Source organism: Phallusia mammillata, chromosome 2 (assembly GCF_965637545.1).
Source record: "Phallusia mammillata chromosome 2, kaPhaMamm4.hap1.1, whole genome shotgun sequence".
NCBI classification, from domain to species: domain Eukaryota; kingdom Metazoa; phylum Chordata; class Ascidiacea; order Phlebobranchia; family Ascidiidae; genus Phallusia; species Phallusia mammillata.
In genome coordinates this window covers 453569-465446 of record NC_137253.1, presented here as the reverse complement: position 1 = coordinate 465446, position 11878 = coordinate 453569, and the positions used below count along the sequence as shown (strand labels likewise).

The following is an 11878-nucleotide window of genomic DNA, read 5'->3' as shown; positions in this document are numbered from 1 at the left end:
AGACGTGAACATAATGAAACATATGTGCTGGCGACCGTGACGTAAATAAAACTATTTTCGTAAACTTTTGATTTTGAAGCGCCACCAAACAGATTTTGTGAGGGTTGGAAAGAGTATGACCACTGACCAGCATACATAAACTTTTAGTAGGTCTATTATGTGAAAACAATGCGAAAAAACAGGTACCACAAACGTCACAATATAGACGATGACGTCATAAACAGTTATGATTGATGGTCATTCAGAATGTTCAGCTCGATCTGTGCATTACCGTATTTACTCAAAAGTAAGCTGCCCTCGATTGTAAGCCACACGCTGGAAATTTTGATACTATTGTTTCCTAATACACCTTTCTGTTGTTATACGGTATAAATATTTGCCCAAACCTGTTAGTTACGTTGATAACTGTACCCATCAGAACGTATATCGACGCATAATCTGTACATGTATACAAGTTTTGAACCCCAAATAAAAGTGTAGAAATAATTATGGTATAAAATTAAAATGTAAGCCACCCTCGATTATAAGCCACCCTCGATTGTAAGCCACCCTCGATTATAAGCCGCACAAACGGCAGCTAAAAAACAATATAAGCCGCGGCTTGCAATCTTTTATTGCCACAGTGGCTTATACAGGGTTGTTTTGGGATTGGCGCATTGCATTGTTAACGTGAAAGTAAAATTGTTCTTCTTCAACTAAAATTGTATATGCTGCATGTTAGTTTTCGTTTACAGGTTTTAAAAATGGGGGTAACGCAGACACAATTTGTGATTGCTCTTCTTTCTGGTGCTAGTCTGTTTCTTCATCTATGCTCAGCTGGTAACTTTATTCCCGACGCCCAAACATGGCTTATTGGCACAATATTTAAACATCTACATTCACTCTGCAACATTGCCGGTAAGGATGAAAAAGTTTTCTATTTTTTACCCATTGTGTGTCTGTTTTACATTTGTCAATTGAATAGTTGTCTCGTGAAAGTTTACAAAAAATAAATTTAAATTATGAGCAATATTGCAATACTTAGTGCGAAAGTGTTTGCACTATTGGCCACTGTGTTTCAAATCTTCTTCATTTTTACTAATTTGGTTTTATTATAATGATCAGCTATCACACAGCTGCATGTATTGTAAAGGAAACTATAATACCACTGTCACTGTTGTAGCGCATTATTAAGAGCCACCTCCATTCTATACTTTGTTTCATGTGCTGATAAATGGGGGGGGGGGGGGGGGGGCATATATATCAAGGTCTATCCGAAACACAAGTGGTTCAACCTATTGTTCCGTCATTGAGCCTCTATTTCCCTCATGGATGCCTTGTTGTGTCTTTTGTGTAACACAGCCGGTATAGAGAAAACTACATAAATTCTCGACTTTTATAAACTAAAGTTTTAACGTGAATTTTACTAGAAAGTTTAAAATAAATTGTTAGAACCAAATTTCCGCAAAAACTCTCCAAAAAACAGACAATTTATGTGTTTTTACCTGCTGCAGACACGGAATGGTGCTGTGAGACTTCATAAAGTGTAATCCTCCACAGTGTTTTAAACTAACTAATATACCAAACACTCTAAATCAGGGAAAATCATGTCTTAGAAACTGATCATACACAACAAACTGATCATACACAACAGCTTGTGATGCCACACTTAAGTTCAGTAGCTGATGTATGTTGTTGTAATTTAGCACGACTGGGTTTGATTTCAACATTGGTGCTGATTTTGATGGAACAATACATGCCTGACACTGTACAGAGGATGACTGACCGATACGATGGGCAAAGTCTGCCACCTTACATCACAAAGTTTTTGACGATATCACGTAAGTTTTTTTATCATTTTTATAATTTAAGTGAAAATTTCCTGAAGTGTAAAATTACCAAACAAACTGTCTTTGCTCGATGCTCTTATGACACTACACTCAATTTATCTGTTTTTTGTTCTACCTGTTTGGTCTAAAAAGAGCTTTCAACTTTTTTAAACTGACTCATTATGATGCACAGGCTCCCAAAATGTTAAAAGCAGCCTCATCTACTTACCACATGATCCGGAAGTTTCATAGTTTGTTGGCTGGTGCATTGTATAAATAGTGTTTCAAACCTTTATGTGGCCTTTGGTTAGATTTATCTATTTTTTATGCTTTCACCCAAAATTTATTTGTTTTGTGTGTACAGACTGTGTAAGTAAAAAGTACAACATGTAATGAATTTTAAACAGTTGTTCACAAGGTGTTACTTATTTGTTGTTTGAAATTTAATCCCAATCAGCCCTGTGATTATTAACTAGATTCAAATATGTGTTTAAACTCTGCTGTACCAGATACTCTATTCCCACGAGGGCAATGGAAGTGATTTATTGGTTTACAAACGGCCTCTGCTTAATGTCTTCCCACACCTTCTAACACACAATGCTCCGTCTGTTTCGGATAAAGGTGTAACACTTTTAGTTCACTGTAGCACACTATAGAGTGACAGTTAATACCAAATGAACCAAGGGTTAATCCAAAGGCCCCTGAAACACAGCCAAATGTGTGTGCATACATCAACATGATGGTCAAGCTGACTGATGGCCTCGCACCTGGGCTAGGCATTACAATAACTACATCGTACAGCTGCAAAATATGATTTATAAGTGTGTAATAATACATGTTCTCTTTAGTTTACTTGTCTTGATTAAATTTTATTTTTTTTAAACTTGTCAAAGAGTTTGTGTGAAATGGTAGTTGTAAAACACTGTGTATATATATACATATATATATATATATATACCTTTTACATTTTGAATGTATGAACTACATGGCAATTTGATAAGGTTTTGTTTTGTAGAGACCACAAATTTTAATTTTTTTAAATGGTTTAAACAAAAACCAACACATCATAAAATGCAGATCTTATGATACAGAAAGTTGGTGCCTCACTGCTAGATTGTGTATGTGTTGCACTTAATGACACCAATAAACCTCTGATGCTCACTTTAACTGGCCTTGAAGGGATTATTTAAAGTAGTTTAATCTTTAAAAATGTTTGTTTGCAGTTATTACCAGCACAATTCGGTTTATTCTGCCGGGGCCGATCAGCACCTTTTCAAGAATTTACAAACTTGGATTAATGATAAATTTTGCTGCAACTGTTGTTTCTGCCATTGACGCAAATTCCCATAGCACCGGTAGGAGTTTGATGCGACAAAAGGCTCAAAGAAGATCGGACAGAAATTCAGATGACAACAGGAGTTCCAGATCAAGGTGGGTTATTTTGCATTGGTGAGATTTTGTTTGCTCGATGAACCAAGCTGGCAGAGTATGTTTGCAGCTATAATAAACCCAGTATAACTCTACTTGCAAAAGTGTTTTACAAACTGCAGCTTACCATATACCTTACACACTATACTATATACCTCAAACATTAAGTCTCTTTTCATGTGTTTTTGTTGCTATAAACATGTTGTTTTGACTAAAACTTTTATTTCAATAACTATTAGTTTTATTGTGCCCACCTAAACAAGTTGTTTGGTTGAGTTTTACATACAAGAATTTCTGCCCAATATAAACTGAATGTGAAATAAACTTTATGTTCACCACCGTTGCCACATGCCCTATGTGTGACATTTGTTAAACATGTAAGGAACTTAAGTAACACTCAATACAACAAACATATAGATCTCTTTGAGTTTACTTAGATATGATTTGCATCTCTGTTTAAACCACCAATTTTCATAAGTTATCAAACAATTAGACATCTCCAGTTGCCATGTGACACCAGTGTGGGTGATTTTTGTGGCACATGACCACTTGTCTGGTGCAATCAATCACGTTCTTTCATTTTTTCACAAATACTTCCTGTTTTCATTTCTTGAGCGAAAATGGGGAACAAAACTACAGGACATCAGTTTTGCTTTATGTTGAATTCAGCCACTGACATTTATCGCTGATGCTAATCCTTCACATAACTGCAGTAAATATCAGACATTTAGATTAGTCTTGTATTGTAATTAGTCCCTAGTATGTAATCATGTGACTGAATGTGAAGAAAGGAAATATTAAAACTGCTGTGTGTTAAAGCACATGCAACGTGTAGCAGAGTATGAAAGCTGGTTGTTGGTTAAGTGTGCTGCAGGGCAGTTATGGAGTTTTTGTTGTTTGCAGTGAAATTATAGTGGTTAGTTTGTGTTATTTTGATCGGTTTTCTTTATAATCTGCAGCTTATGGCATATGGTATAAGATTTTCATAGGTGTTCCTCCCTATGCTGGACATCCTGCCAAATACTTTTATAGATCATTGTTTGCATTAGCTCTCAATCTGCCTTCCACTGTATTTCCCACTGCATGTCTCAACAGTTTTAATTATAGTGCAGCACCAGTTGTAATAATCCAGCATTTTTTTGTGCTCCAAGCTGTTTGTGTTTATTTGTTATGTCTGTTTAACGGAAATAGCATCAGCATAAGCAGGAAGTTATTAATTTGAAGGACCACAAACAGTTTGTGTCAGAGCAGTCAAAGTCATGAACAACAAGTTGCTATAGTTACACAAAGTAAAATGGTGTGATCGATTTAATGGGAAACTGCTGCTACAATTTGTGCCCATGTCTTAAAAGCAAAGATGAGGTGATTTGGTGGACTTGTAGTATGTAGAAAGGTTCTTCATGATTCACAGATAGTCTGTGTGTTTGTAGGAGGAAGAACCCCTACTTGGGTCATTTGAAGGTCAACCCAGTAACCCTTCAACCTGGGGAACTGATTCCTCCCGCGACATATTTAGTAATTTCGACACTTTAACGATTACCAGGTCAAGTAGTTGTTTGTTATTAGTCGTATTAATCAGTTGTGTGAACAGACAGGTCCACACAAACCCACTTACTTCATATCTATAGGTGCAGAGTTGTGCAGACAAAAATGCAAAGTGGCGGACGCAAAATATGACGTCACTTGATGTAGCAACATTAATGTGTGCAACCAATAGCTCAAACTCAAAGCCCAACGTTGTTATTTAAAATCTTAAATAACAAAATATAATAATATTATTTTGAAACGCATTGATGCACTTATCATTGGTTTGGGAATGTTTAAACTTTTTTTGCACAGCCCATGTCGGAAAATTATATTTATTGGATTGACAAAACTTCAATGGATGATATTTCCCAAGAACATGATTAAGTCGTGGTGTCATATAAAAATATGCCTCGAATATATTAACTGTTACTAATCTACCACAATTACTCTAGACCCAGTTACTTTGCTGGGTGAAAAACAGTGCTTGTGTTTAAATATTAAGGTAAACCCTGTCCTATAAATCAATTTGTCTGGTATAGATAATAATTTTATCAAAACATTTTTTTTAAATTGGGTTTGCTGTTTAATACATGTTTGTGTGTGAAAGTCAGATTTTGAAGCGCTGTATGAGAGCGTGCATGTGTCGACCCTCACATCTCTGTGTAATTCCAATGTATGTTGAAATGTTTTTCTGTTTCACAGCACAATATCAGACGATGACATTCCGTCAAAACGTCGTCGCACAGCCATGGAACTTCTGCAGACGGAAACCAGCTACCTCAGAAATCTGAACACAATAATTAAAGTAAGGTTTACCTTGTGTGAACAATTGACACAATATTCACTTGAAAACAATAAAATACAACTTGCAGATATTGAACATGTAAAGCTTGCTAAGCTTGCTAAGCTGGCAACTGTGAATGACAGAATAAATAATAACCTGTATATAAGCTATTGCTGCCAGGCCTAATATCAAGTTTATAGAGCTCTTCTGGTAAATGTATTTTTGATCATAGTTTCGACTTCCTATACAGGTCGCCTTCATCAGGGTAAGTAACACTGAATGCGCTTGGTACAGTGCACGATAAACAAGCGAAAAAATAATTAATCGCAAGCACGTCTCAACGCAATAAAAACACTGTGTGATAACCAATGATTGGGCCTCTAATCTTAATCACGTGATTAATCTTTCTTCAAAACATATTTATAGGTTTACAAAGAACCGTTGGAAAAAATGGTTTCAGAAGGGCGCCCCCTACTGGCACCTGAGGATATTCGGTCAGCATTTGGTGGAATCACGGACATAGCGGCGCTTCATTCGTCCATACACCATGATTTGAGCAGTTTGTTTGACAACTGGGACGAGGAGTGTTGCATTGCAAACATTATCATTAAATACGAGGATCAACTAATGAAGGTTTGGCTTTAAAACTTCATGAATAATTCAGGAGTTACAAACGTGTTGTGTGTTGCACAATTTGCATTCTATCTGTGGAAAGTCTGTTTGACATCTGATGCAACTGTTAGGTTGCCAACAAACTTCTTTCACTCTGCAACTTCTGTTTGATTTGTTTTTCAAGCTTTTAAATTTTGAAATGTTTCCTCAAAACAATCTGAGATGTTGTTACACTTTTGCTACAAGAATATTTTTATCAATTTATTGTTAAATTGCCTGAAAGAGGACATGTTGGTTGGATTTTATAAGCTTAGTATGTTTGTCACATCAAGGGCAATAATAGTTTCACTCTAAATTTTTCTAAAAATGATAGAGAGCTATATTGCTGTATATCATATTAGTAATACCTTTGCTTTAAACTTATGTTGGATAAACCAAGATTTTTTTTATTTAAAGCTGTTTATGTTGTTTAATCGAAAACATAACTGCCAAATAACTGGTGTATAAAGAATAAATCATGCAGATGTTTTAACAATTTCTATTGTCATCCAGTACAGGTCTCTGTTGCATACACAAGTTCTTTGGCAGTTATGTTTTGAAATAAATCACTCTCCAAGTCCGTGTATAGTGTTCCTAAGTGTCTCATGTTGGTTATTGCGAATTTACTAAAATGCACAAGAGATGTAAAGTGAGGTAAAATTAAATTTAATCTGTTGAGAACGTTTTCCTCATCCGGTAGTGATTGTACTTGTCAACATATGAAATGGAAATAACAGCCAGTATCAAGTTGTATTTCTCTGTTTTGTTTTAGGTCTACCCTCCGTATGTCAACTTTTTTGACATGGGTAAAGAAACTCTGCTTAAACGACAGAAGTCAAATCCAGATCTCGACAAATTTCTTAAAGATTGTTTCAATGAACCCCAAAGTTTGAAACAACCTCTTGACGCACTCCTGATCCGACCGGTCCAACGCCTTCCCAGTATTTCACTTCTTATTAATGGTACGATGTTATTCCACTTTATACTATGTTTTGTAGTAGAGTTTTACAGGCATTTAAATAAAGTAAGTGCTGAAGTTGTATCTTGTTGTGTTCGTAACTTGCGAAATTTTCAAAATATTTTGAGCTTTGAGTTTTCTATGTCCAAAAAATTGTTTCTGTTAAAACTTTATTTGTTACTAACTTTACTTTGTAACCTGGCCGACAGAAATAATTGTGAAGCAATAAATAAAAAGCTGTAATGGACAGAAAAGAAAGTAAATGAAATGCACGAAATACTTTTATCTTCAGATTTGCGACGTCGGACACCAGAATATATCGGGGACCACCAGAAGTTATCAGAGGCAGGCGAAGTGCTCAAGAAAGTTTTGTCGCATATTAATGAAGACAAACGAAAAACGGAGGGGAAAATGAAAATGGTTGACATCGTTTATGAGGTAGAAACAATTGGGATGAAAACATGCTGTTTCTGTATTTGTACTTTATTTCTAAAATCAAACCTGCTTGCTGCAAACTAGATGTTGCATTTTCTTAAAATAGTTAAAAAAAAATTATTAGTTGAATATTAACCCTTTTATCATCTGCGATATACCTTCAAAAAACTTACTGAAAAAAATGTATGTTTCATATATTTACATTTTATAAAATACCAAATACCAAAGCAATTGATCTGAACAGAACATAAGCATTTAACAGATGCAGTGGTACCCAATACTGGCTGGTTTAGCTTTAGCTGATCACTGTTTTGCCTTTTCTTAAGGTGTATTATGACAATATTGTGCTTATGTGAAAATATTTGACCTTGCCATAGGTTGATGGATGCCCGGTGGAGGTCGTATCTTCCAACAGGATGTTTATGACGAGAATCGACGTTACGACACTCACCGATGGTTTTTATCGGGTGGGAGAACGACTTGCTTTGTATTTGCTCACCGATGTTTTAGAGATTGCAAAGTGGAGAAATCGATCGCATGGAAAGTCAGCTCCGTTGTTAAAAGTAAATTTATTATTTGCCTCTACTGACTAAAGTACATGATGCAGGCGTTTCATGCTTTGTTAATTGGTGCATTGTACAGTGTGTTATATATTATTTTGTAGCTTTTAGTTGGATTCACCATTTTACTTTGAAATTATTGTTTTTACATTTGTCAGTCCTTTAGGTCAGAAATACAAGCCCTAATGGACTGAAATTTTAAACAGTAATCGGGACCTACTTGGTTTTGCTTGTAAAAACAATCATGTTAGGTAGACAATTAGTGTGCATAGAAAACCATTAAATAACACATGGAATGTATAAAATGACAATCTTTCTGTTTTACTACGTGGTTTTATTTGTTTTTAGCATGTAGAAATGCTTCCCCTGGAAAACATCATCAGAATATTTGATATTTGTGATTCTGAAGAGACGAGGAATATGTTTGCTGTGAAGTACATAACCACAGGAAGCTCAATCTACGAGAGTTCAGGTAACATAATGACTACATGCGCCGACTTTTGAGTTTTTTTGGGTATGCCTTATTATATGAGGTCATGAAATAGCGAATATGTTTCCTGCCAATATACATTGTGAGACCAAATTAAAGCTTGCAGTATTTTAGCTTCACACAGCACAATTCTATCACAAGGCCCTTCTGCTACTGTTACAAATCAATACATGTTTGTGTGCGGTAACATCTTGTTTTTTACAAAAAATTGGACCAAAAGGCATATCTGGCATATCTCCTGTTAGGCGCCTATACTTACATGTTATTGTGCAAACCAATACTTTGCAAATCAATTTCAGCAAATCCAACTGAAGAAAAATTCTGTGTTTTGCAAATTCTTGACGACAGAACATTCAAGTCAAAATGGATTCAATCTTTAGGCAGCCAGATTACACAAATCAAAAATCTTAACAATATTGAAGATGTTGTGAAAAAGATGGACACTTCAGAACTAGTGGTAAAATTGAGTCTTTTGGTTTAATTTAAGAAAATAGATATCCTCATTTAATCATTTCATTTCTTTTCACAATCAATATGTGGTATCTGCTGAAGTAATCATAAAACTGTTCACTTAACTTTTAGTTAGCTTTTCGAGTAAGCCACAGGACCCTAGAAGTTTGTTTACAGCAAAAAATGTCCTATGTTTCATTAATATTGCGTGAAAAGTTATTCCAGACAATGTGGGAAATGTGGGAAATATGGATCTATAGCAGTGATGGCCAAACTACGGCCGCATCCGGCCCCCAGTCCTGTTTCATCCGGCCCGCCAAACACCTTGCCTGGTTTTTTTTCAAGCACCATATTTACCACTGTGAACAAGCAGTGCAACAGCGCTGGCTGCTACTAGCAGTAGCTTGTGGCAAGCGTTGTTATTTTTAGAATAAATGCCCTTGCAGCGTTATTTTTAGAACAGTCTGCCAACCATGGCGTAAGTAGCTAACATAGCCTGTATAAATTTTACGTAAATCTCATTTAATCCGGCCCTCCAGTGGCAAGACAGTTGCAAATTTGGCCCTCTGGTAAAAAAGTTTGGCCACCCCTGATCTATAGTAACAACTGGTAAATGTAAACAAGGTTTCAATGCCTGTTGAGCATCAGCATAGAAAAGTTTTCCGCAATAAACAAATTTTGTTTTACAGAATTTTGTCAAGAAAGGAACAAAACTGTACAAAAAATTGAAAGGGAAACACAAGGCTGATTAATTACTTCAGTTTCTGGCAAATGATAATTCAAGTGAAAATTTCAGCTGTTTTCAGTTTGGTGCAATATTTACTTGTTGCTCATGATTGTTGGCACAACGCACATTTTGGTTTAATCAGATTACAACCAGTGGTGGGATTTAAATTTTTGTCAGCCGGATCACAAAAGTCATATTTTTTAGCTGGTTCTGTTACAAAAGTCCATTGACAGTAACCAGTAATGCTAACCGGTTCGCTGATCTCATAAAATGTGTCGTGAGACGGTTTTAATTTACATAACCAGTGCGAACCGGCTGAACCCCACCACTGGATTACATGAATATTGCAATCATTCTGTAAAAGTTTTTGTTGCATGAAGCAAAACGCCCTTAAGTTTACACAAATGTTGCAAGGATGGAAATAATTCCATGACGTTAACAATGTTCCCACAAATACCTCATCAAAAACTATTGCTGCCATGAAAAGTACCACAACAATCAGAACTATCGGTTTTATGGCATATGTTGTAATCCCTTCGTTTGTGCTCTGATATATCAACGTTGCATGTTCAGTATTAATCACGTACTTTTAATTCGCCGATGCAGTTTCTTCAAGTCTGAAGCCACTACTTTATCAGTTACAGACAACAACTGTTTGCTGTTCCTTTCTCGGCGTGTTGAACCCGTTGTTTGGCGCTTGCTGAACTAACACCAGTTTAGTGTCGATCAGACCGCTGACGATTTTAATTTTGTTTCTGTACATTTAATGCAGTGAGTATTTTTTCAGTAGTTGCACGCGCTTTATTATATTCCACGAAATAAACAACACGCAAAATCCAACAACAGATATCAGCACTTTCATCAAGTGACGGAGATAAACGTCAAAACAAAGTATCAGGCACCAAAAATGTTGAATGCAAGTGTTCTTTCTAAATTCCAATAAATCCACATCACTTTTGTTAGATGGGTAACTTATAGCAATTGGGTAACACCAATCATAAAGTTGAAAGTAGAAAAATTTTGGCGCACCACATTTTATGCAAGTTTTTTTTCGCAAACAAGAGTTAAAGCTGTAAATCTGTCTTGAGGGGATTTCGCAGCTCATCATACAATTTATTTAGTGGAAAAGTTTTGTTGACATATGACAACATTTATTTCGCCGGGCAAAATCGCAGCACCACAATTGCGGTGTTTACTTGCATTCAACCGTTTCGCTCCTACAAGAGTCTGAAAGTTTCCGATTGTTTGGCGACTTCTGGCGTCAAATCTGTGTCTGGAAATAATTTTTAAACACACTCCTGACGTCCAGAATTTAGTAGCAAGTAGCCTACAAGTTCTTAAGGTGGCCGAAATTGCCTTGCTGGGTGATTATAGCAATGTCGGAAATGCCTTACCATGATAATATCCGAAACCGACTGCTTGGTTTTTCCCTTATTTCAGCAAACAACGATGTTTTAAGCGGATAGGTTTTCAGTTTTCTGTGCGGTAATGGATCCATGGTTCTATGAAATGATATGTGAAGCCAGTTTGGTTTCGTGAAAGGTATTTGATGAAAATTGTCCGGAATTTGGTCAACCCAAATATGGTAACCCTAGCTTAGCGCAACCGCCTCGTGTTCACAACGTTGTGGGTTTGAATCCGGTTTCGACCGCTGGCATTTCCCCGAGCAAGTAACTTGAGCGACATGAAAGACTGTGCGCCATTTAGCGGATTCTGTGGAGTTATCGTTTTCTTGCCCAGCAAACTTGAGTCGATGAAGATGTCTTGTCTTGAATTCTATTAACCCTGCAAAGAAATGCCGTTTACTTGTAGACTAGAAAGTAAAATAATTAAACAGTAAACTGTCGGTGAATTCTGAAAAGAAGTTCAGAAACAAGTGTTACATCATGAGCATTTGCCGAAACATTTGAAATATAAAGCATGTCGCTTTTCACATCTATTATTTTTACCAATAAAGTTTAACATCGTTTTAAAAATTAAAATGAAGTCCGATGAGTGTTGTGTACACGTATCGGATGAGGTGAAGTAGTTTCTACGGACAGCAATACCATTTTTTTGCA

At 36.1% G+C, this 11878-nt stretch overlaps 1 protein-coding gene across 1 annotated transcript; it reads left to right on the top strand.

The window, feature by feature from the left end:
* The first annotated feature begins 150 nt into the window (after positions 1–150).
* On the top strand, positions 151–10661 carry LOC145212165 (protein ECT2-like). Its single transcript, XM_080080206.1, has 12 exons — positions 151–286; positions 735–897; positions 1686–1820; positions 3032–3239; positions 5466–5568; positions 5974–6180; positions 6971–7160; positions 7449–7594; positions 7969–8154; positions 8500–8623; positions 8941–9098; positions 9781–10661. Exons 1-12 carry the CDS (start codon positions 227–229, stop codon positions 9841–9843), a joined length of 1743 nt encoding a protein of 580 aa, XP_079936332.1. The 5' UTR covers positions 151–226; the 3' UTR covers positions 9844–10661.
* Positions 10662–11878: the final 1217 nt, after the last annotated feature.

Coding starts and splice junctions, on each gene's coding strand:
- LOC145212165 (XM_080080206.1), top strand. CDS start 227: ATGATTGATGGTCATTCAGAATGTTCAGCTCGATCTGTGCATTACCGT. Junction 287..734: donor ATTACCGTATTTACTCAAAA/GTAAGCTGCCCT, acceptor TTTCGTTTACAG/GTTTTAAAAATGGGGGTAAC. Junction 1,821..3,031: donor AAAGTTTTTGACGATATCAC/GTAAGTTTTTTT, acceptor GTTTGTTTGCAG/TTATTACCAGCACAATTCGG.